Source organism: Atractosteus spatula, chromosome 3, assembly GCF_055471065.1.
Source record: "Atractosteus spatula isolate fAtrSpa1 chromosome 3, fAtrSpa1.hap1, whole genome shotgun sequence".
NCBI classification, from domain to species: Eukaryota; Metazoa; Chordata; class Actinopteri; order Semionotiformes; family Lepisosteidae; genus Atractosteus; species Atractosteus spatula.
In genome coordinates this window covers 18,422,823-18,448,586 of record NC_142708.1, presented here as the reverse complement: position 1 = coordinate 18,448,586, position 25,764 = coordinate 18,422,823, and the positions used below count along the sequence as shown (strand labels likewise).

Below are 25,764 nucleotides of genomic sequence, written 5' to 3'. Positions count from 1 at the left end.
TTTATCCTGTGTACAGTAGCTCAACTGGATACAAGAAGTTGATTGATCTGAGGATCTTGATCTTGAAATGTCTAAATGTATCCGTTTCAACAACATGGCTGTGCAGCTTGTTCCACACTCTCACAAGACTGTATGTAAAAAAGAACTGTTCAAAGTTTTAACTTCACTTCCTCTTAAAATATCAGTTCTGTGTACTGTATAAACAGGCCAACTGGATTGACTTTGACCTGGAGGATTTCTAATACTTGCTTGTTCCTTGTAATCTCCTAGAGACTTACATTTAAGAGATGCAGTTTCTTTGGGTATTATTGTCCTCTTACCTTTGAACTGATCTTGTGTTTTCTGTCATTTGGCAAATTATAAACATATTCTAAAGCATTGTACAATTTCCACAACTTACCTTAAAGTAGAAGTACAGTAAGTGGAAGTAGATTGCACATGGAATATAAGACTCATCTCAACAAATGGCACTGGATACATGGGAGATAAAAAGAACTAAAAATGTCCTAAAAAGCACAAAAAGAATTTGCTCTCCCTGGTGTTTTTCGTTGATAGTTGGGAGATTTGCAAGATTCAAAATTCTAAGCCAGCAGTGTAGGTTTAAGAGGAAAACTGGATTTGTACTGAGGTGTTATTTTCAACATAATTTTAAGAAACTGTTTTGTGGTTGTAACTTGTTTTAATGATCATATTTTTATTTGATAAGTTCATTATTTATACCCTATTTTGTTGATTATTATACAGTGGACCAGATGCCTTTTAAAATTATGCAGTGAGCATGTGAAGAAAAACAGATTTACAGTAAAAATAAAAGCTTTTTTTAGCAGTAAACTGGAATATTGTCCAACTGGGCATTGACGTCCAAGTTCATAAATGAATGCTTGTCTTATTTTCCTTCAACAGCTACAATAAAATTTGTTTAGTATTGTATACTTAATTTAAGAGAAGAGTATTAATTTTAAAAGAGCATCACTTCAATGATTTATGGGCTGACTCCCAACATGAGGCTGCTAATGTAATCCTCAGAGACTTGTGGTTTTTGTGCTGAGACCTGAAACCTTGTACATATTTTAGTTAATGCTGCATTTCAGAGCTGCAGACCATGTACCGATAGATCATTACATACTTTTGCCTTGTAAATCACATAGTACCAAAGGTCAGTGGTTTTGTTTTTTAAAACTGGTTTTATAAGCCAGGCATCTGTGTATAATAAGCAGTTTATCTAAAACTATTAACCTTTTCTGATACTGTAGCCCCATATAGAAATAGATTGTATGTTATAAACTGGTCATTTCAGATCCGCTCTAATCCTTTTTTTTAACTTGCATGCTGATTCGTTATTCACAACGAATCTCTGATTCGAGTGAAGCATGTTGTGTGAAATATGTCAGAGCTTTCTTTTTTAATAGCTGCCATCGATAATGGAAAAGATTACAAGGTGGCGAGCGGCACAGGGGTTAGAACTGCTGCCTCACAGCGCTGGGGCCCTGGGTTCATTTCCTGGGGTGCCATCCGCGTGGAGTTTGCATGTTCGCCCCCTTTTCATGTGGTGTTCCAGTTTGTGTCCACAGCCCAGAGATGTGAATTTAGGCTAATTGGAACACTGGCCATGGTGTGAGTGTGAGTGTGAGTGTGTTTGTGTTTGCCCTGTGACGGACTGGCATCCTGTCCACAGTATATCCCTCCTTGTGCCCATTGCTTGCTGGGACAGGCCCTGGCTCCTCCCCATGATCCTATACCAGATGGAGAGGTTTAGAAAATGAATGGACGGACTAAAAGGTGAGGAAAGAATGCAAATGAAACATCAAAAAAACAGATTAAAGAATAGGTGAAGAGGATACACTCCTCTTCATGTAGCCCAAAAATCACATACAAGGCGTGAAGGCTGTGGTGCTCTGTTCATGACACTATCACTCTTTTAAATAATGATCAAATATAGCAGATTTGATCGGGTTTTAAAACTGAAAGCTATTCATGCTATTGTAAACATTTGTGTAATATTTCTTGGTATTTCTATAGCGTGCAGTCACAAGACATTCACAAACGTAGATGATGTTCACTGTCACAATTCAGATGTGTGTGGCTTTGTGTTTGCCTGACATATATTAATGAAATTGTTGTGTGAATTGAGTTTACAGACTGATTTAAGGTGTAAAACTGAATTTTGCATACGTGTTATCAGTGGAAAAAAAATGAAGCGGAGTTGATAAGCAGAATGACATCTGCCCATGTGATGACAGTTTTCCATTCACTGGGTCTTAGTTTTACAGTGAAGTGTGTGAAAACACTCACCCATATTTGTTTAAGCTGTGTTGGACACCACAGCAGTGGTTCAATGTTTTTAATTATTTGTGTTTTGTCCCCTGGAAAGCCTTGTTAAAAGTACAAAATGTTTTAGGCCGATTTTTTGCTGATATTTTTTTTCTCTTCAACACGCACAGTTTACAAAAATACAGCTCATTATTCCACTCTCGCCCCAAACTGTTTTGTTTGGACAGACTGGTCTTGTTCACAAACATATTCAAAAAAGTGCTAAACTTTAACATCAACAGATTATTATTCAAATATATTACAAAACCTTCCTTATGTCCAAACAATGTTTCATTTAAGAGGCTGTTTGAAGCTTCTTCAGAACTATTGCTATAGGTTTGAAGGTTAGTTTTCATGTGCTTTGTGGCTAATTGATATGAGTAAAAGTAAGAAAAAAGGGTCAGAAGTCTATGTATACATTTCAGAGAGAAGGCCCAGAGCTTCTATATTCATTTGTATTTAATTAGGCAGCACAGATGCTTATAATATAATGGCTACTTTTAATAGCATATTCAAACAACCTTTACATTCTTTTCAAGTTACACGTAAAGAAAATTTCAAAAGTCACCTGTGGTGCTTTGATACCAATATATTTTCTCATGTATTTTCAAATACAAGTGCCCAGTGAGAAGCCCTCAGTAAAAGTTAATGTTTTTTAAAACATATCACCTGCTAACAGTAAACCTGGTGTTGTCACTTTGTTCCCATTATTCGTCTGTAGGAAGTGCTCTAGTGGGAGAGAACAGAAGTCGAGATGATTTTGGAAATCATTCCAAAAGACGTCTAGTAGATGTTACCAGGACACACCTGCACCCAAATAACCAGGAAATTCTTTATGGGAAATATACTGTCTTTGAATAACTATACGTTTTCCAGTATAAGGGTTTCTGTAACTCTATTAACGATCTAAACAATATCTCCTTCCTTTTGGCAAAACTGTTTTACTACTTTAAGATGTTTTTATGTTCACTGAAAACATGTTCAAACAGAATCCTGAAAGGATAAAAAAGATGTGTAATGAACAAAACTGTACCCATACTTTATTTTTAGAACACAATGGTGCTTAATGGTGCTTTTGAGCACGTGCTTTAAAATATAAGGATATAATTTTATTAAAATGTGCATCCAAGATATATTTATACAATACCATGACTAATGTAGGACAAATATTGCTGAAAATATTCCTTTACAAACAGCATTAAACTCAGATATTTACAAAGCACTGTTCCTGAAATGCTCTCATAATGCTATTTTATACAGGTGAAAGCTGTACTGAAGCTAAAGCACAGAACACTGTGGCATCTCAATACATTCTTTTGCACTGTTCTCTGTGCAAACATGATTCTAACACATTTTAAATTAGTTTTATTCACTTACCTTAATTTCTTGGTTCTCGAAATACAATTTTGAACGTTTTCAATATTTTGCCAAACGCCAATAACAGGTATGAGGCTCCCTTATAAAAATTAAATACAAAATTAAAACAAATCCACCGGCATTCTATCCGTTGTGTTTTAAAACCATTTACGTTTTCATTTTACATTAATATGTTCGCTGAAGAATAACCATGTGAAACACTACGTAACCAATATTAAGGTTAACAACCACAAGAAGCAAATGTCACATAAAACCATTTAATGTCGACCTACTTAAAATCTAGTTTGCACTTTTCCTATGCTTTCGGTCAAAAAACGACACCTAAAAACATCAATGAAATAAATGCACACTGGAACAGGTTCACTCCGATCTTCTCCTGACACAGTGTTCTCTGCCATCAGATTCACCCTGTGAAATAACGCTTAAAGTGGATCTGTAAAAACAAGCCGCAGTACGATCTGCTGATTTTGCCCACCAAAGAAAGCACAAGGCGATTTTTAGCTTTAGGAATTTCTGAGCTTTTGGGTGAGGAAAGCATGTTTACACAGATAAAGCACTGGGTTTCGTTTACTTTGCCTTCTTTTTTTCTTTGGCCGGGGGGGTGTTTAAAGTTTAGGGCAATCACGTGACACTGACAGGTCCTGCCTATTGAGACTCAGACCACCCACATGGAGACGATGGAGCTGCTTAATAGAAACAGGCATGTAATTGTGAGTCCTTCCAGCACTCAGCAGAATGCCTGCAACCAAGAAGGATTATTACTCGCCAAGTTGCATTTTTTCTTAAAAAACAGGAATCTTTTCATCAGCTGCATACGTGACAGCTCTAAACGACTGGGGGAGAGACAAAATATTTCACATTTCCAGAAGATTTCCCAAGCTAGTGGATGATGGTAAGTAGGACAGTTTAATTAATTTTGAGTGTCTTACCCAGGAGCGATATCTTGGCAAAAGGCACCGCGTCTGTTGTGATACTGATATTCTTAATTCAGTAACTGGCTGCTGTAACTAATACGGGATTATTATGAATGAGGTGATACATTGGATGATGATGGGGCTTGCCATTGGCGTACAGCTAAGAATTGCTTGTGTAGCGATTTTTTATCAGTGCTCAATCTCCAGACAGACTTCATTCCTGGGTCAGGCTATCTGTTTCGACCATCTCCTTCAAGGAAAAGTAAATTTAGTTTCAATTCGAAGACGTATGTAATAAAATATATTAACCAGTAAATGGCCCATTTTTCAATTTGTATGTCTTGTAAAATCACATTATCACTCTTATTACATCCGTGCGCCTTTCATTCAATTATGCAGTATGCTTTTAACAGGACATGTTGAGGTAAATTATTTTTTTAATGAGTATATTACCGGAAATAAAATGAAAGGATCAAAAAACAAAGTTTTCATCTTCTGAAATTAATTATGAATATAAAAGACTAAAGATAGGAAAGTCGTCGAATGGCATCCTTACTTATGGTCTAGATTTATAGACTGAAACTTTAGTTTTTTGTTACCTACTTACTGTAAAACATAATTTGGGATTTACACACGTGCATTTTATATTCCTTTTCAGTACCTTGTTAATCTGAATTTAGCAAAGACTGTTCTGTGGTTTTTCCAGCATCACAGTATAAACATGTATTTAGTAGTTTATAAGTGACTGCTTTTTAATTTACGTCTTACCTTTACTGCTGTCACTACATCTGGAAATCAAGCGTGCGTTGCTTGTTCTGCACACAGTAATCTGGAAACCTTTCACGTTAAGATATAGCATACATATATTGCACTAATCACTTAAGAAGATTAGCATGGTTGTCATGTTCAGCCATTCTTTCCTTTTATGTTTATATTTCGTCTGATGGTGAGTATGTAATTGTACGCAATATTAGAGCAATGCAAATTATGATAATAGTGATATTAATGACCATGAATCGATAGGCACAGTGAATGTAATTAAAATGTGCATTTTGTAAAGTGAGCACTTTTGGGACAAAAATAAAACGCGTTTTTGTTACAGTGAGGTGGATGGCTCTATTATAAATCAAATATTCCATGCACATTAAAATGCACCCGTTGTCAAATTATAGTCGCTACGCGTTACTGTCCTCTTTATGGCGATGCGGCTCGCTGAAGCTCTGGAAGAAGCATGTGGCACTTGAGAGTTCTCCTTTTAAACCCGATCAGATTCGTTGCGTTATTTTGACAAGCTGGCTTGAGCAGTGCTTTTCCGCCACTCTCAGTGTGTGGTTTGGGCTTCCTCTACCGCCACTGCATGCGCAGAACAGGGCGTTCATAAAAACTCGTGGCGCGTCGAAGGAGAGTGCGTGGCTGTACAAGGGGATATTATTGGAGACCGATAGGAAATAACACCACCGACAACTGAGGGGATAACTGTCGCATCCAGACAACAGCAAAACCCGCGCTCCCAGTCGCACAACAATCACTTCATGCAGCGAAGAAGCGTGGAAACTTGTGGGAAATTAATCCCGACCATCAGTTGTGTCTAGAACTTGTCGATGCATGTACGCAAAAACCGAAAATACACACACTAAAAAACCAAGCGATGCGCGGACCGCTACGACTATCAGTATCAGCCACTGTAATGAGCAATACAGATACTACCACGCCCTCCTCCGTTTAGATCACGATCGTTTTTTTCTCCGGGTTATTTCGTGTCTTCAGCATTACCAGACAGTGTGTAAATGGGCGGGGTTCCATTTGGCCAATTATTTATCTTTGAAACTCCTTTGTCCCTTTCTTTGAAAGTCCGTCTTTCTGTGGTTGCAAAGCAATTGTGATCTGATCCAATGGATGTTCGCAGCTGTTGCGAGAGCTCGTCTGCGAAGGAGTACACGCTGTATATATTCAGACTATTCGGAAGGTGCTTCTGCCCCCCTGTCCCCGTAGTCATCATTGGAAAGGAGGCTGTATTACCCCATAGTGCTACCCCTGTAGCCGTTTACCGGCTTTGAATCTCAAGAATGGAAAATTGTCCCTTTCCAACATCCCGTCCATCAAGTCAGTTTCCGGGTATAAACAAAGGTTTTGGAAATGGAACTTTTCCTGTAGGTTATGAATGCGTTTTCTACTGTTTCAGTTGATATGGTAAGAGCTGACGTCGAACTAGGCAGGATGTGTCAACTTTAGTCTTTCAATCGTTGTCTCTGTTTCTTGTCTTTCTATGCGTGTCATTATCAGACGTGGTATTTTCTCCAATCTCAATTGCCTAACAATGAGATGGCAAATCCCAAATATTAATGCGGTTCTGTTCTCCGTGCAGAATCTGCATTATTGCTGCCGAAGGTAATATTGTAGATTCAATGGGAAACCTTGTTGTAGTTTCAATGGGAAAAATGTCATTGAACCGTACTCGCATTATTACCTTCTACCTCAAGGATACAGCTATAATGCCCATGATTCGAACCTACGTCCTTTCAGTTTGAGTCCAGAACCCTACTAATGCTCCTTAACAAATATCATAGTGGAGTATTTTGGCGATTTGTTTTTTATTAATTGCAGTATTGTGCTATCGGTATTGACAACACGTGCATATTAAAGAGTAAAAGGCTCACCAATGTAAATACGGGAAGAGTGGTCAGAAACAACTCTATCACAAGGGAGTGAATCACTGGTATCGGTCAATCTAATCAGGAGTGGAGCAGACTAAGGGCAGCTATGACTCATCTACTGCTACGGCTGGCCACCCAAGTCGAGGCAGAAACTTTCAACTGACACCGCTTGCATTTCTCTCTTCTCAAAGATTACGGCAAGAAGACCAATTAGATCCCTTATGTAATTCATCCTTGTGTACCCAAAATCAGACCACAGGGACTGCTGGTGAGGTAAGAGGACGAATCTTATGTCTGAAGCAACATTCAGCATTTGCTGAGGGAAATAAAAACGAAGACGAACACGATTTCCAGCAGTTATAGGTTTGGCTTGAATATAGGCAGGTGATAAACAGGAGAGTTCCCAGTTGCCTTATTCCCAGTATTAGACTGTGAAAAAATAGAAAACCGAAACAAAACCCAGGTTGTTTTTCCCTCTTATTTTTTTCTCCCTATAAGATCACTTTGCGTCATATCATTGTCAACTGCTGTTCTACAATCTTTGAAGCTATTTGGTTGCGCTGAAGTGATAATCGTGTAGCTTGTTACTTTAATACCCGGTTACAGTTTTATTTTGACAGAAAGCTCGTCATCGCTAAAGCAGTCCCGTTATCTTTATTTACAACACGTTATGTACAAAGTAAGGCTCCATCTGTCACATCTTACTGAAAAACCCTCTCGCGTGTTTTACTGCACCTTTTAAAGTCTATCTTGTCAGATACCGTAAACAATTTTGGTCACTCGGATTCTGAGGCTAGCTGCAAACATAAAGAGTTGTATGAGAAATAAAACCTTTAGTGCATGCTTGAGATCGATTGCGCTAACATAGGCTACTGAGCGCTGTAAATGTCAATACACAGGTTACTGGTTAGTGTCACTGATTCTTTTTGTTTTCCAACTACAACTGCACATACATTTTACTTCCTAGGTGGCGCTCGATTAACACTTATTACAGGGGGTGTCTTGCTTTAGTACACTAGATTAACCGAGATCCGCGCGAAGCCCGGGAAGTACAATAGCTCAGTGTAAGATTTCTTCTTCTTATTATTATTATGTAGATTCACCAGCTGTATCAAGCTGGTGCTTGAAGAGGGAAGAAAGTCCCCAAAAAAGAAAAATCAGTTTGAATAAGACTGATGGATTGAATTGTAGGTGTTACGTAATACTGTACTAAAGTGATCTTATACAGTGCCTTGCGAAAGTATTCGGCCCCCTTGAACTTTTCAACCTTTTGCCACATTTCAGGCTTCAAACATAAAGATATAATTTTTTTATTTTATGTGAAGAATCACCAACAAGTGGGACACAATTGTGAAGTGGAACGAAATCTATTGGATTTTTGAAACTTTTTTAACTAATAAAAAAATGAAAAGTGGGGCGTGCAAAATTATTCGGCCCCTTTACTTTCAGTGCAGCAAACTCACTCCAGAAGTTCAGCGAGGATCTCTGAATGATCCAATGTTGTCCTAAATGACTGATGGTGATAAATAGAATCCACCTGTGTGTAATCAAGTCTCTGTATAAATGCACCTGCTCTGTGATAGTCTCAAGGTTCTGTTGAAAGCGCAGAGAGCATCATGAAGACCAAGGAACACACCAGGCAGGTCCGTAATACTGTTGTGGAGAAGTTTAAAGCCGGATTTGGATACAAAAAGATTTCCCAAGCTTCAAACATCCCAAGGAGCACTGTGCAAGCGATCATCTTGAAATGGAAGGAGTATCAGACCACTGCAAATCTACCAAGACCTGGCCGTCCCTCTAAACTTTCAGCTCAGACAAGGAGAAGACTGATCAGAGATGCAGCCAAGAGGCCCATGATCACTCTGGATGAACTGCAGAGAACTACAGCTGAGGTGGGAGAGTCTGTCCATAGGACAACAATCAGTCTTACACTGCACAAATCTGGCCTTTATGGAAGAGTGGCAAGAAGAAAGCCATTTCTCAAAGATATCCATAAAAAGTCTCGTCTAAAGTTTGCCACAAGCCACCTGGGAGACACATGTGGAAGAAGGTGCTCTGGTCAGATGAAACCAAAATCGAACTTTTTGGCCACAATGCAAAACGATATGTTTGGCGTAAAAGCAACACGGCTCATCACCCTCAACACACCATCCCCACTGTCAAACATGGTGGTGGCAGCATCATGGTTTGGGCCTGCTTTTCTTCAGCAGGGACAGGGAAGATGGTTAAAATTGAGGGGAAGATGGATGCAGCCAAATACAGGACCATTCTGGATGAAAACCTGTTGGAGTCTGCAAAAGACCTGAAACTGGGACGGAGATTTATCTTCCAACAAGACAATGATCCCAAACATACAGCAAAATCTACAAAGGAATGGTTCACAAATAAACGTATCCAGGTGTTTGAATGGCCAAGTCAAAGTCCAGACCTGAATCCAATCGAGAATCTGTGGAAAGAGCTGAAAACTGCTGTTCACAAACGCTCTCCATCCAACCTCACTGAGCTCGAGCTGTTTTGCAAGGAAGAATGGGCAAGAATTTCAGTCTCTCGATGTGCAAAACTGATAGAGACATACCCCAAGCGACTTGCAGCTGTAATCGCAGCAAAAGGTGGCTCTACAAAGTATTAACGCAAGGGGGCCGAATAATTTTGCACGCCCCACTTTTCATTTTTTTATTAGTTAAAAAAGTTTCAAAAATCCAATAGATTTCGTTCCACTTCACAATTGTGTCCCACTTGTTGGTGATTCTTCACATAAAATAAAAAATTTATATCTTTATGTTTGAAGCCTGAAATGTGGCAAAAGGTTGAAAAGTTCAAGGGGGCCGAATACTTTCGCAAGGCACTGTAACGATTGGAAAAAAGAAGAAAACAGTGAAGAGGCTTAATGTTTATGTTTTTAATTTGGATTATCATGGTACTAATGCTCATGATATTGCCATTAGGCAACGAATGCTATATGCATTGATTGTTTTATGAAAACGTTATCGTTCAAAAAGACAGGAATATGTATTAACCTGTTGTTAATTCGACTGGGCAACATATCAACTAGTCAGTAGGTAAAATATTTCACCACGCGTTCCTTTCCCTAGAAATTGTTTTGTGACACGGTTCATAATAATAAGAGGGCATGCCTGTTTGGAAGTTACCATTGGCCCTTGACTTGACAGCGGTGACTGGTATTGGACAGCGCAAGGGGTAGACCCGACCGTGCAACGCGCTGCACTTCTTCAGGCACAGCGCAGTGTCGGTGATGCATATTTCGAAAGTCTTCTGCTGAGCTAAGTTTTCAGAATTAAAGAAACGTGTTGATTGCTCTTGGGGGGGTTGTCCTTCGGTGTGTGAACTCACGTGACTAAAAACCCATCCTTTACGGACATGCGTTTCATTGACTTTTTATGCAGATACATATGTGTACGAAACTTCACACTTTACACCAAAATGTTAAATGCTCCGAGAAACTCTTGGAAAATATTATCGCATTCTGTTGTTTTATGTACATGCTCATTATTTTTTCATCCAGCATATTTTCTCCTTTTTGCCCTCATACTGTACAGAGGCGCCTTCTTTTTATGTTTTATGTTGTTTGGATATACCATGGTTAGATCTGTTTCATGTTCCGCGTCTGTCAGACATATTTATTCTTTGCGTGATAGTGTTAAAAAACAGAGCAGCAGATAAGTCCTGATTTTTTTTATTTCGATCGCCGGTTCAGCTGTGAACAAAAACAATTTGGTTGGTGAGGTGAAGAAACACACGGGCACGTTCTCCGGCGTTATCCACCATGCTGTCATTATCGCTGTTAGAGCTTGAGAATTCAACTGGGACCTCCCAGGACTCGCTAAAAAAAATCATGAGGCCAGGGTACACATCGGTAGAATTTTCTTTTAAAGAGTTTCGAAAAACAAACATAAACTGCAGTTGAGAAACTCTGAAGCATTTTTATGAATCGGACGGAGATTCAAATTCCAGTTGAAGAACCATACTTTGCAAGGAAAACAGAAAACGCAGAAAAGAAGGAAAACTCTGCCGACTCCAGCGGCGTTGCACGCAGAGCTGGAGAAGGCTGGAGTTCTTTAAGGCTCCCCTGAAGTTTGAGATGCACACACAAGGGTTGCCTGCTTGGGTGGTCTCTCTACTTTGGTGAGCTGTTGCTAAGCAGCTAATAATAGTCGTGTTTGCTGAGTAATTTTTGCCCTTCTGGAACCAATCAGATCCAAGAAACCCCAGCCATCTGACAGCCCTGGAGGCGGGATTTTGATTCCTTTTTGCCTTACCCCTCCTCCTCTGTCTCCAAATGGAGAGAGTCCTTTTTTCTGAGCTATTGAATCCCGGAGCTCGCACGGTCCCGCGGCCTGAGAAAGAGCATAGCGCGCAGAATGCTACAACAACGGAGCGGTCGGAGTCGCTGTTTTGGACAAGGAGAGCTTCTTTTCACGTTCGTCTTTTAAAAACACATATCTGGAGAGGACAGAAAACAGTGGATGTGGGAAATTGTGGAGACCTCCGGATCACGAAATGTTGGAATGGAAGGCGCAGACTTTGACTCGCCGTCCTAAACAGGAGTATGAAGTACTTTGCGAGCCCGAGATTAGCGGTAGTGAAACTTTGTTACCCTGGATTATCAAAACACGCGTTCGGAGGAATTTAAGACCGTGGATCGCAAAAACTACAGCCCAGTCTCTACAACATGGCCTCGGCTGTTAATGTTTCAGAGCAGGAAAACAGAGACCCTGATCGGCCGAGGATAACCCGGAGGAATAGAGGGAACTATCGCGCAGCAGCTACAGCAACTGATTTGGAGTATTTGCAACGGCCGAGTTACTGTGATGCAGCTTTTGCATTGGAGCAAATATCAAAGGTGCTTTCCTTTTAAATGTCTTAAACGGGGAAATGGGTATTCCGTACCATGTGGGTTTTCCTAGTTTTGTCAAGTCGCTAGGTAACGGTATACATACAGGGGCGAGGGGGACAGTGTATTTGCAACGAAACCGTTCTTTACATCATGTTGTACACAGTCTGGTCAAAATTCATAGTGAAACATGTATTTCCGATCAGCCAGTGTACTCCGATTTGTCTTTCGGTTAACGATAATGTCATGCCAGTTATTTGAAACCATGGTAAGAAAACAGGCAAATGCATTTGGTGCGTAAAACTGTAATGATGTACTTACTCTAGTAAACAAAGTTTCGACTACTCTGGCTCGCCGGAGTTCAGCACCTTGATCATTTCAATGGGACAGTTAATACAATATAGCTGTTCGAGTCGCTAACTAAATTAGCCTTTTTTTGCGATTCTTTTAAAGTCGCATTTAGAACAGTTCGGTGCATAAGCGATAGTATCTTTTAGGGGAGTAGTTTTTATCCCTCTGCTAAAGCAAAAATCCATGTGGCTGCCCTCTTCCGTTCGCAAATATTGTCGTAACTCGGAGATGGCTGCTCCACTTCCTAATTCAGATCACACAGCGTCTCTGAACTCTATGGAAATGAATTAGCCTCCAGCTTATGGTCTAACAGCAATGGAAACCACGTGGATCTAAGTTTTTTTTTTAATATTGCTTGTTACAATGTAGAGCACCGCTACTGTAACCTGTCACTGATAAGGTAGCTGTTTTGCAGCCCACGGACTATCGTGCGCAATTGGCAGCATAATATTATCGCGCTGCAAGCAGTTTACCGTTTTCTTTTTCCTTCCACGTAGGAGGTCTTTGATCTCTTTTGGGAAGAATAACCCTAGCTAGCGTCCCGTATATCCCACCCGTACAATGGGTATATGAATCGACGGTGTTCTAAAAAGCAAGTCCAAATGTAGGTTATTAAAGTTTTAGCTTTTGTTAACTAAAAGGTAACGGTATATACCTGTCTTGAATCGTAGCAGAGAAACAAGTGACACAAGAAATCGCTGACACGATGCCTATCATTTCCTCCGCATCTAGCAGCAGCAAAGTTTTCAAAATAGAAAATGTTATCTTTTTAATGTGGTATTCCGATAAAAAATTGACGTGTTACAGGTAGTCACTTACATAACCGAGCATTCATTACAGATATTTACAGTGGATAAACACATTCCTAACAAGTAACTGTTGGACTTTCTTGTTTCGTCGCAGGGGAAGGCTACTGGAAGAAAGGCACCACTGTGGCTGAGAGCAAAGTTTCAGAGACTCTTGTTTAAACTGGGGTGTTACATACAAAAGAACTGCGGAAAGTTTTTAGTTGTTGGCCTCTTAATATTTGGAGCTTTTGCTGTGGGATTAAGGGCAGCTAATCTAGAAACCAACGTGGAGAAACTGTGGGTGGAAGGTAAGAACCCCTTCTTAAATTTTAGTTATTGCTAAAAATATTCTTGCGCTTTTTAGTTTTAAGAGTAATACAAGGGTGGGGAGAGGTGTATGCCAAATAAACTGGAGGGATTGTTTATTGTGTAGCAGTTTGGCAAAGAGCCAGGTAAAAACTTGAAAAGAATTTGCTGTGATTTGTGTGTGTTACAGTTTTGTAAAAGGGAAAGTGTGAAGGGAAAGGAGTTGATAAGGGTTCTAGAGTAATGGCATTTCTCAAGTTGTTTTTTTTATTATTTAACGTGGAAGAGGAAAAAAAGACGTACGTACAGTGTATATATATATAAAATTCTGTAAAAAGCCGCCATTTTGTGTGTGTGTGTGCCCCAGCAGTAGAATCTGATCTGTGCAGCCAGGAGAGTCTGTGTGTGGTCCTGTTTTGGACAGCTTTCAACTTTGAAAAAAACATTTGTCTCTGGGTAAAAGCGGAAAAAAGTGAAGTTCAGAGTGAAACGCATACTTGCAAAGTAGATGAATATGTTTTGGCAGATAGAAATTTAAAGTAATTAATTTTTCGATTAGGTTCGTAAAATAAATTGTGGAAAAAGTAGACTTCGGGAATGGGGGAAGTTCAATTAAAGTTTTTCCCCTTCTTTGATCTACATTCCAGTAGTTGAAAACAAAGGGTATAGAAATTCTGAATAGATAATTAAAGGAAGGGTAAAACGGCTTAAAGGAGCTTCGCAAATGTTTCATTAATTGCTGTAGTTAAAATAGTTAAATTTTCTTATCCGTCTTAACCTATTTCCATTTTTAAATTTCTGTTAATTAGTAAACTTGAGATTAACCTGTAAAAATTATCTTTCGACATTTTAATTGCGTTGCAAAGAACGGGTGATACAGTTAATTTGCAGAGAATGTGGAGAATTCTTCAGATGGCTATAGGATAGTGCCTTAAGGGTATGTTTTCTTAAAATGCACATTTTGTTCCAAATAATACATCTCCCTCCTCACATTTATGATATTTATGATGAACTTTTAATTTTCAGTGAACTCTACCTCAAATAACTTCGGCAACTATCATTTTAAACAGCCTCTCCTTATCTTCCTCATCCTAATAACTAAACCAAACCACGTCTTAATAGGTCACCAATTAATGCTGAACACTTAGAGGTGGGAATGACAATGTGTCAAATACCTACCTCTTTTCTTTCTGCAGAGGTCCAATTAGCAGTAGGTTAACCAGCTCACCTGAAATTGGATAGTTCTTGAAATTCAGAGATTGGAATAGGGTTGATGTCAATTACAGAGCATTTTAGATGACAAAAAACCTCTGAAGAGCTGGAAGCAAATTTTAAAAAAATGCCCCAAATAGAAAAAAGAAGTCCAGTAGACTGTGATTTAAGAATTCATGTGGATCAGAAACTGGAAGAGATCGTGCTGCCCCAGAACCATTGCTGTGGGTCTCTTCTGTTCTCCACTTGCGTGGCTTGAAAATGTGCCGTGTTCCTGTCAGAGTGTTTGAACCTCTGATCTTCAATATGGGCACTACACAAATAGAATAATTTGTGATTGAGGGGCACTGACAGTGTAATGCTATTTAGAACTGTGAATAGCATTTCTATTTTCCATTTTATTTTTACCATTGTGCAGTGTTTTGTTAGGCTGTTGCAGACTGTTTGAGAAATACCACAGATGTTACTACAGAACCCATTTCTTCATTGAAGTTGTTGAATGAAGTAAGCTTGTGCTGTATTGCATTCGTGCCAGGAGATGTCCTGGAATCAGTCACTGATCTACACTGAACAGGTCTTTTGTGTTTCTGTGAAGCAGAACTGAATAGGAGGCAGTTCAGTAATAAGGAGAAATATTTTAAGGAAATATGGATCTAGTTTGAAACCAATTCATTTTTTTATGTGTACAATTAAGTTGAATATAGTTAAGTAGAATTTATTACCTCACACTTAACCCCCTTACCCTCCACAAATCGATGTACTAAAAACTGTCTCCACTTCCAATCTTTTAAGGCATGGGCAATAAACAAAGGCTGTGTCTCCTTTGATCAACAGTTTTGTTCAGTCTTAGTTTTAAAGCGTTTCTGAAGCCCTAGTTCTCTACTCTTCAGTCTATGGGGTCTTTATAAATCTGTTGATTTGAAAGTATTTGAATACAGTTTTTCACTGAAATGTCTCTCTGGCAAAGTGCTGAATTTCTATCAGCAAGCCTGTCAGGTAGAGTGGAGTTCAGGTCTGAATATGGCCTTCTTTTTAATGTTGCACTGAATTCCATATCCAGCTTCAGATAATCTTTAATAAAGATTTCTCGGCTAAAACGTATCTGAATTCTTTGCAGCTACATTTTTTTTTTACTTTGCATACCTTATGTGGGGTTTTTGTTTGCTTCTTGATTCTGAAGTCTACTGCAAGCCTTTGTATGGGTCAAAATGTTTAATCTGCAGTTTTGCAAGTTTGAAAATATGACAACTTCCAGATGCATGAAGCGTCAGATCTGTTTGTTTAGATTATTCACCACAGTTGATGTATAGATTAGTGCTGGCTGGACAAAGCTGTGGGAGATTTGTTGGGTTTCTGTGATGCCATGTTTATATTTAATTCGCATTTGTCCTTCAAAGCTGACCTCTCTATGACCTACAAATGCTTTGTCCACTGAATTGTTCATTTCCACTTGGCTTCCAATGGTACCAGATTCGTAACTTTTTATTGTCTACATTTCAGTGTGATTTGTTAAAGACTTGCCTTTTGTGGTAATCTGAGAAATGACAGAAAGTGCATGCCTGGTTGATATTCATAATCATTAAGAAATAATTTAACACTTTCACAAGTAACTCATGCACCTTCACCACTGATTCTAAGAGAAAGAGAACACAATTTAAAGCAGAAGAATTTTAGTTCATTCTTAATCACGGGAGATGTATACTTTTTTTACTCAGATCGCTGGGTTGTGATACAATCATCATTTTACACAGGAAAGAGAGGGGGCGCTACAAACGTAAGCCCTACCTTGTCTGGTAGTGGGAGACCTTAGGAATGACTTTTTCTGTTCTTTCCTCTGAGGGGAAGGGGGAGGTTTACTGATCCACCAAGCAATGAAAGTGATTTTTATTCATCCTTATTTGCATCCACCACCATTAGAGAATCATATCTGAACCAATGTTCTCTCAAGGCTAAGAACATAAGAGAGGTTTGGAGAAGGAGAAAGGGAATAGGGCATTCTGTCTGATCTGTCTTGTTGGTTTGCTGGTAATTAGTTGATCCAAGGGTCTCATCCAACCATTTCAACGTGGAATCTTTCCACAACAAGGCTGGGTAGTTTAGTCTAGACTCCCACAACCCTCTCTGTAGTTACAGACACTGACACAGACATTCTCAGTTTGATGTTCAAAAGGTTTTTTTGGCAGAATCATACAACTGTTGCACTGCCATACATTCGCATTCACCAGCAAATTGTTATTAACAAAATGTTTTCATCCTTCAAATGGAGTAAAAGTGAGGTATTGTTACCACTGTGCTTAAGAGCATAACAAGTAGACATGTAAAAGAATGCAGTGGTCCAGATATGCTAAAAAATTAAAATTTTGCCTATTAGAAATACAAACCTTCTCCTCTGTAGCTTAAGAAAATGGCCAGAGCATGAGGGACTGCTTATTTGTTAAGGATGCCAGAGCTTGTTGATCCTGAAAACATCACTCAGTTTGACACATTCAGTAGGAACAAGTGAGGAATCCCAATTTAGGGTATTGGAACCAACTGGATAGTGACACACAACCAGCAGTGTGACATGAGTTTCCAATCCTCTCAGACTCCGCAGAGGAAAAAAAAGATGTGATTCTAGGAAACCTTCCTCTTGTTTACTTGTCTTAAATGTGTGTGCTGTAAATCGAATTGACGTGCTATTCTAGGGCAAACCCTCTGGAGGATAAACCTCTGTAAGACTTGGGCTGATTTCCTGTAGTTGAGGGGCTATTCCGACTTCTTCTCTTTGTCGTAAAAACCGTCATGAAGGTAGATAAAAAACCTTTTGTAATGTGCCATGACATATCTGAAGGACTTGCATTGAACCTTTATTTAGTGTTCCTTAACTTACAGTAATTGTTGAAGGAGACGCATGTTTTGACAGAATGTAGACTTAATCCTTAAAGTATTGTCCCCGGGACAGGTTGAGTCCGAGACCTTTACATGTTAGATAAGTAATTAAACTTGCTGTGGGTAGCCAGTCGCAACAATATGCACATGTAGCAAATCGAATATGCACTTTAATCTGTACAGCACAAACTTTTAGATGGTTTTCACCTGTAGTAAAACGACACGTTTCCTTTCGCTTTAATGCACTGTTCCTAGAGTATACTATAAATTATTTTGTCTGCATTTTTTTTTTGCAACTATTCATAAAGCCTCAAGTGAGCATTCATTTGTCTCCTGCTGCTGGCACCGTGTTGAAAATTTGCAGAGAGCTGTTCAGATTATGGGATTAATAGTCTTGAGAAGGGGGAACCATCCTTGGGCATTTTGTTAATGAAAACATCATTGGAGTAGTAAGAAAAATACTATCATAGACAAAATTTAATTAAAAATCATTTCACGTAAACATTTATCTTCCTGTAGAGTGCTCTTCGGTTCAGTGAGATTTCTGTGATGAAATCATCAAGATATCGAAATACAGGACCTTCGCTCTCTAATGGAGACTTCAGGTCCCCTGGGCTTCAAGTAATCAGATGAAGACTCAGCTATTTAAAACCTCATCTGATACTCGATTCATTGATATGGTGCAGATTGAAGACTTGCAGAGAAGGGGTGTTAAAGAAACCAGTCTGTGACTACTTTTATAAGACTAAAAAAAAAATAAAGCGTTTGTTACACATCCACCAGAGGGCAGTCATTTTTTATTACAGACTCGAATGTTGAGGAATAATTTAAATTTTGGAGAACCGGCCTGATGAGAAACTGTATAACAAAATAATGTTCAGACATTATTTTAGACGCAAGTCAGTTTGTGCAAAAAATGTTCATGCTATTTGGCCAGCAAACACGATATGAGCTGTCTAGCAGCGCTGCAAATTTTCCAACTGTTTTTTTATGAACACAACTTCCTTAATTAAACGTGGAGGGGTTTGTGTGCTTTTTGAGTTATAAACCCAGTAGGACAGCATTCGGTGTAAAGACATGGTGACCATATCTGCTCGGATGGTTTTGCCTGTGTTGGAGTTATGACTGTCTTTATTCCACTTTCTTCTGCAGAGCATTTTTAAACTTATGCAAGCCAGGCAAGACCACCAAGAAGATGTGCAAACAAAATCCTCAAAAAGGCAGCTCTACATGAGACAAAAAAAAAGGCGTACTCAGGAGACGTTGTTTCACTTGAAAGTGTGGGGCTTTCCTTGGAAACATTCAGATTTTAAAATGCTGTGGTGTGGTGGTTAGCACTGCTTTGTCACAGGTCCGGTGTCTTGGGGTAAATTCTGGACAGAAGTGCGGATTCTGTGTGGATTTTGAATGTTCTCTCTGACCGGTCCAGGGTGTGACCCTGCCCTGTGCCCTGTGCTTTTACAGGACAGGCCTGATCAAGAATGAGTGGCTTTCTGGTAAAGGATGGATATATCTCGTTACTTGCATCCAGATTCTTAGTGAGTTGTTAGGTAATGTTAAAGATTAATCTTTCAATATCTTTCTTGCATTAAATTCTTTAAAATTAGGTCTGGACAGTTGTTGGTTGCTCTGTCAATATTAATTTAAAATGAATTAGGTACTGCTTACTGGCAGAGCTAAATACTGTTATTCCACTGAAGTATGAGGGGAACAATTTTCACTTGTGGACATAAGAAAGAAATGAACAATATAAAAAGTACAGTACTTTAGAAGAAATTGCAATAATTAAATGTTAATTTAAAAAATACTCCAGTGTGTGAACAGATGTCGCTGTCCCTTTAATTATGGAAAACTATTTGAGAAACCCTAAATACTCTTTTTAATGTTCCATCTACAGAATGGGCCTTGAAACAGATCTTGAGCTCAGGGGTATGTAAGTAGCACCACTCTAAGAATAGTATTTTTAAATCCTAGCAATTATAACACGCATTTCAGCAGGCGGAACAGTTCTAAGACCTTAACACAACATCCAAAGTCATGGGAAATTTCTAGTCATCAGGGAGGAAAATCAACTGTCAAAACTGTAGCCCTGTTATATTCCTGTAAGAAACATGTGATGTATATTTCTAACCTAAATCTAATATAGTACGGTCTAATGCTGATAATACTGCTTCTTTAAGTAACCTTAACTTAAAGAAATGCAGCTGTTGTGGGAAGCATCCATTGACTATTGAAGACCTATAGAAGACAATGCTGCTCATCAAGTGGTGCTCAGGACAGGACAGGGCAGGGTTAGCTGGTCAGGGCTACCTTGTCGCTCGGCAATGCAGTGAACGCAGTGTCGTCATTCCTCTCCTCCAGTCAGCACTGAGACTCCGGTACAGGCTGGTGTTGCCTGGGACATATTAGAAGCTGAGTAACTGGAACATGGGCAGGTTAGATGCGTCTTTCTTATTCTCCCCCATGTACGGTCATGGGGTTAGTAACTGTGAGCTGAGATGTGAAAAACACAAACTGACGATTCCAAAACAGGTTAGGAATAAGCAAAAAAAAATAGCTGGTCATTCTCGGTTGAAAAAGGTGCCCATAAAGCCTTTGCATGTGAGGAATAAAGGTGGCTGTTTTTATTGTTGTTATGTTAAAATAAATGTTTACTGACATTGTTCCTCGTCCCAGAGTCATGCTTTGAGAGGTTAACCAGAAGCCATATCAACGCTGTAAATGAAATAAGAAAAACCAGGAACATGAAGCGACCGACTCATTTTTTTCCCCCGCTTTCATTTCTGCTTGAGGTCTTCTGGCTCCTTGCTCAGGAATCTTGCCCGAAAATGCCAGATGTATTACACAGTCAAGTACTGCAATGTAAACAGTACTCTCTGCCATGAGAGCAGGGTGGTCCATCCTCCATAAAAAAATCCTCTGCTCTGAAACCAGCACAGTAGTTGTAGTGTTATTTGTGTTTTGGCTACAGAGCCAGGTTTTTGGAGCGGAGTACTGATGAATTAATACTCTGGACTGGCAGGGAATAGCAGCTGAAATTGAGATACGTATAAGAAAGTTGTGGCTGTCTGGTTGTTTTTTTTTAAATGTCATTTTAAGTTCTGAAGAACAAACAAACTTGTTTTATCTAATTAGTTATTTGGTGTCGTGTGGTGAGAACTGCCTGTCTAGTGACATAGACCTACAAGATGATCTATACTGAAGCAGTGTGTTAGTAGTATGGGACAGGTTGGTTACATTTGTTAATGTTTGATATAGGACAGAAGGCTCAAGAGAATGCTCAGGCATAAAGGACAGACATTTAAACCCTGAGCTAAATAAAACATAGTCAGAAGTTTGATGTGGCTTAACGATAGTCATTCCACAATTGGAATTAAGTGTGCAAAATTAAAGTATTGAGTAGATGGAATTCTGCAAGCTTCAACTTTGAAGTGCATCCATGTCTAGCCTGATACTGCAGAAAAGATTTAAGAGGGGTGTTTGTTTGTTTTTCTCACAAAGGTGTTACAGTAGCAATTGACGCATTCTGCCAGCGAAATCTTGAAGGAAAAAATAGGTGAGCTCTTGGATCCCAGCGATCCTTGAGGTTTATATCATCTGCTTAGCTTGGACTATCCAAAAGTTTTCCTCCCACAGCTTCAGTTATGCCCATTACCTCAGGGATGCAGTAATATTTCAGCTGATTTTGACAGTTTGGTAATTACCTAAGGTAGGAATAAAATAACTTTTCTTGTGAAAGACCCTGCATCTGGAAAGGCGATAGTGGCTAATATTATGAGACATTATTCTTTAATACGGTCTTAACGTCGTTGGATATTTGTGAAGCTGACAAGGGAGTCTTTTTTTCAGATACATGGTTTGCTTCCAGAATTGCTTGTGTGCATTTTACTCCTTTTTTTTCAATAAAAGAAAAGCACTGAGCTTCTAACAATGGAGGGCAAGCTACATGCAATGTTGTCATGTTTTTTTTTTCTTGTCACACAAACACATGTAGCAAAACAGATGCACGTTCAAGAAGCTCCTGGCTCAGAGAGCAAAACTTGTAGCTTCTCCTTCATACAGTCTTTCAGGGATTGCGGGTGGGTTCTCTTTCAGCATTATTATTTTATTTTTTCGAAAGCTACTGTTTCACAGCCCCTGAAAACCTAAATCTCTCCCTTTTTGTTTCCCACACCAATTGATTTATCATTTTGCTTGCAAGCAGACTTCGAATGTTAGGGCAGGAACACACTCACTTTTTTCTCCTCACTTTTTGTTACGAGCCGAAACCAGTTGACTTGAATAAATTTTTCAGGAGCCTGAATGAAACCAGCAACGTGGAAAAATCTTGCCTTTCAGGGCCATCTGAATGTACATTTCAGCCACACAGTAAGCTGTATTGGTAGGCAGTGGACTGCTAAATACAACCATTTTTCGCAGCGGAGAGTTAGACAGGTGATTAGCATAATTAGCACAGAGCTGGCTATACATATGGTAATGCTAAGTGTGTAAATGCCAGCTGCGGTGTAAAATTTATGTCAGGGGTCGACAGGGCTGTGCGAAAGTATTGTGTTACAGCTGCAGGTCAAAGCCTCCTTTGCAACTCCCCCCTTTCTCCCAGCAGTGAATGCGCTAAACAGAAGAAAAAGAGAGAAATATAACAGATAAGGCTTTGATTGCATGGCCACAGTACCCTGCAAGCAGCCTACCTCATCTATAATAAACTCATCTGACTCCAGTGGTTCACGGGTGTGTTTGTCCAGATTTTGTCAGACGTTGCTTTAGCCGTACGGACCCTTGGAGTGTCCACAGGGCTTCGGCCTTTCTCCTGCCCGCTGCTTCCCCCCTCTCTAATTAGAGGTAGCGTGGTTGTGAAATATTTAATTAGGACTCTGAGATGTTGAGTGTGTGTTCAGCAGTTGGTGACCTGGGGGAGCAGGCGAATCTCTAGTTGAATTCGCGAGGTGGCTCTTTCTTTCGTTCCCCTGATAGTTGATCGTTAATGAATTTTTAGATCAGTGTTTTTTTTCTTACTTACTCGTCAGTCGTTGTCTAAATCGGCCTACTCCTTTTTGCTGGAACAGCCCCGTTTTCGAAACCCCCCGATGTTGCTGGAGCTGTGTGGTTATTTCAGAGGTTTGCTTGCCTTATTGTTTTTCGGCTGTGTGCGTGAGAGAGAGAGAGAGACTGGCATCGGTGGAGGTGTCAGTAGTGTAGTTCACACCACACTGACCCCGTGATGAAACTTCCTTGCGGCCGCAGGGGGTCCTTATGAATCGGCCCCTAATCCAGCTAATCCTGATCGCAACAAAATCATGAAAGTGGCCCCCAGTGATGTGTGTTGCCCCTGCACAGATGCAGGGAAGGAGCGGCAGTGGAAATAAATCAGCTCAACATGATGCTCCATATAGGCGCAGGAGCCTGTGGGAAGCTGGGAAGGGAGGGGGTCGGTGGTGGGGGGTTGCTGTGGAGCTTGGGGCTGGTTAGGGGGGGCGGCAGGGGAAGAGCCATTGTGTTCTTGTGTTCTGCCCCATGCAGCCCTGAGTGGAAAGCCAATGAAAGGAGAGTCTACTGCTTAATGGTGAGAATAGTTCTGGGAGCTTAAAGAGGTGATGTCAGCTTCTTAGAATCTGAGAAAAGGGGACTGGGGTTAATGTTATGCAACAACCTGAATGCCCCGATAGAGGCTGAAATGTTGCATGAACACAGTTTTCTTTTATAGCTAACATACATTTAAGCTTAACAAACCAAGCCAAATGCACTGAGGAAATTGGCTTGGGGGGAGAAAATTCTTATTGTTCCCAAGTTATCTTTAGGTAGAGCAAAAGTATTGCCTCGCACATTAATAAAAACTTCCAAAAACTGAAATTTCCTCTTGCCTTTTGCTGCATTCTTCTCTGAAAGATCCCCCCCCCCTGCAGAGTATCATGAGTAAGTAAGGCAGTGCAGCACCTCCTAAGCAAGAAATCCGTACCTCTAGTTTAGAAGCGAGCTGGATGTTTTGCCCCTTTGCCCACACGGCCGAGGTGACTTGGCTGAGCTCCGGTCCTTGCCCTTCGTGGAAGAGAGTTTGGTTGGTGGAGGGGCACAGCACGTGGCTCCCAGGACGCACAGCAGGCTTGGTTTAGTGGGGGGCAGTTTGACATGACCTGACAGGGCGATGACCAGCAGGGAGAGCAGATATGCTCCGTGTTTCACCTCCTCAAAGATCGGTCCCGCTTGGGCTGCAGCAGATCGTATTTTCAGCTGTGTTTTGGGGCTGAAGGAGCAGGACAGATGCAAGGCTGTCTGTCGTACTGCTCTTTCTTCTGTGCGCTTGTCATTGCTGTGAATAGGCGTCTTATTCTCCTCAATTAAAAACCTCTTTTGTTGCTGTATCCCATCGAAGTTTCTTTTTATCTATTTAATCTACTGTATATCTGCCTTTGATATCTTCTTTAGACCAAGAAAACATTCTGTTCTGTGGAAAGCCTTTAGATAGTCCCTAGAGGTAAAGATGGAAAGGACTTCAAAGTGCTCGTTTTAACCTTGCAGGAGCGACAGAGTGTAGTAGAAAGGAAGGTTTTAAGAGTCAGTGTTGCAGGCTTGTTATTTAATGTTTTGAATGTCCCTTTTCTTGCGCGATGCTTAAATTGAAGTCGCCAAATTTGAGATTGGAATATGCCAGCTCTTCAGAATGATTGTAATTCTGATCCAGGTTTGTGCAGTCAGCAGTACAAAATTAAATCTCTGAAAAGGAGCACTAGGATAATCACTTATTGTAAATGTAGGATTGTATGGGTTAAACTTAGAAAACTCTATAACCAAAATATCGCAGATAATGGATAAAGATAATGGATTCTGCTGCCTTTTTGCCTGGATCCCATTTTCATCCAAAAGGGGAGAGCCCTGCTCCAATTTTCCTTCTAGGCTGAGGCATTTTGGATCTAGTACTTTTGGAAGTCTCGGATATAGAAATTATATTCTGCATAATCAAATTCTAATTAGGCTTCTAACGTGGCTTGATCTTATTTACTTAAAGCTACCAGTGAAAAAACCGCTGTAATTTTTAGGTGAAATGTTTCCAGATCCAAATAATGCACAAAGCTTCTGGTAAGGACGTTTTATTGGGGAATATTTATGAGTAGGGCAGACTACATCAGTGCATGTTTTTAAAACCTGTTAGTGTTGTTTCACTTCATAAATCTGTTGCAAGGGTATTTTAGGACCTAATAGCGCTGGTCTGTGGCCTATGAAAAATGATGTAAAATTGAGGTCTGGTTAGCTTGAAGCTGCTATTAATGATGGATATTATAAACACGTTTTAAAGCAAGATCAGACATAACTGGTTCTTGGTTCCAGAAGAAAAGAAATCAAGTGTATTTCCTTAATACTTCAAGACATTTTCTCTTTTTTTGCTCTTGGGTGGTCCTAATAGAAGGACATGATTATTTTCCAACTTTAATGAGCTTACAGAGGTCTCAGAACATTTGACCAATTCCTGTTTTATCAATTCAGCACTATTATTAAATTGGATTTAAAACATATAAAATGTTACAGATTTTCCACCAATCCCCACTTTAAAGGCCAAATTTTAATGTAAAAAAGACTGAGGAGCTTTTATGACTCATGCCTTAATAGCCAGTGTTCAGATTAAGTTGCACAAAAAGAAGAAAAACAGGTGCATATGCATTTAAAAAAAATCTGTTTTTTATTTCAGTTTATTTTTACTGTGAATTTTGCACGAGAAAGCTACAGAAAATGTTTTGTTTCATTGGAGTTCCTGATTCTTACACAAGATTTTCAACTAGAAAAATGTTCACAGCTCCCCATAGTTTAGGCAGGCTATAACCCTGCTGACCGTAGTTCCCATGTACATTCTTCTGACTGCCATGGACTGTCAGCTGAAACATGTGTTGGCCCAGCCGTTTCAGGATTTACATTGCCGAACAGCATGACATCCTGCTCATTCTACTCTCCTGCTTTATTGCATTGAAATGGCAGAAGAAAAATGCAGACAAAATGGCAATTGGCAGATGTTTTTTTTATGGTTGATGATTGTTAGTCATCTTTGGGATGAAGGAGTTCATTCAAGCAAAAAAAGTGTGGGCCTTATATTTGAAAAGCACTTAGGAACTCAAGTTCCCATACGAAGCAGTAGGGGGTGCCAGCAG

The 25,764-nt window shown here is 39.8% G+C and overlaps 1 protein-coding gene across 2 annotated transcripts in view; it reads left to right on the top strand.

Moving 5' to 3' along the window:
• The first annotated feature begins 4,502 nt into the window (after window positions 1-4,502).
• The window catches only part of ptch1 (patched 1), a 78,854-nt gene continuing 57,592 nt past the window's right edge, over window positions 4,503-25,764 (top strand). The window contains exons 1-2 of one of the 2 annotated variants that reach the window (XM_088910661.1): window positions 4,503-4,579; window positions 13,362-13,554. In XM_088910661.1, the coding sequence (XP_088766787.1) occupies window positions 4,574-4,579; window positions 13,362-13,554 (199 nt within the window). In that variant the 5' untranslated portion in view covers window positions 4,503-4,573. Of the gene's footprint in view, window positions 4,580-11,550; window positions 12,117-13,361; window positions 13,555-25,764 lie in introns of those variants that run through there. The other variant, XM_088910660.1, reaches the window with a different exon arrangement.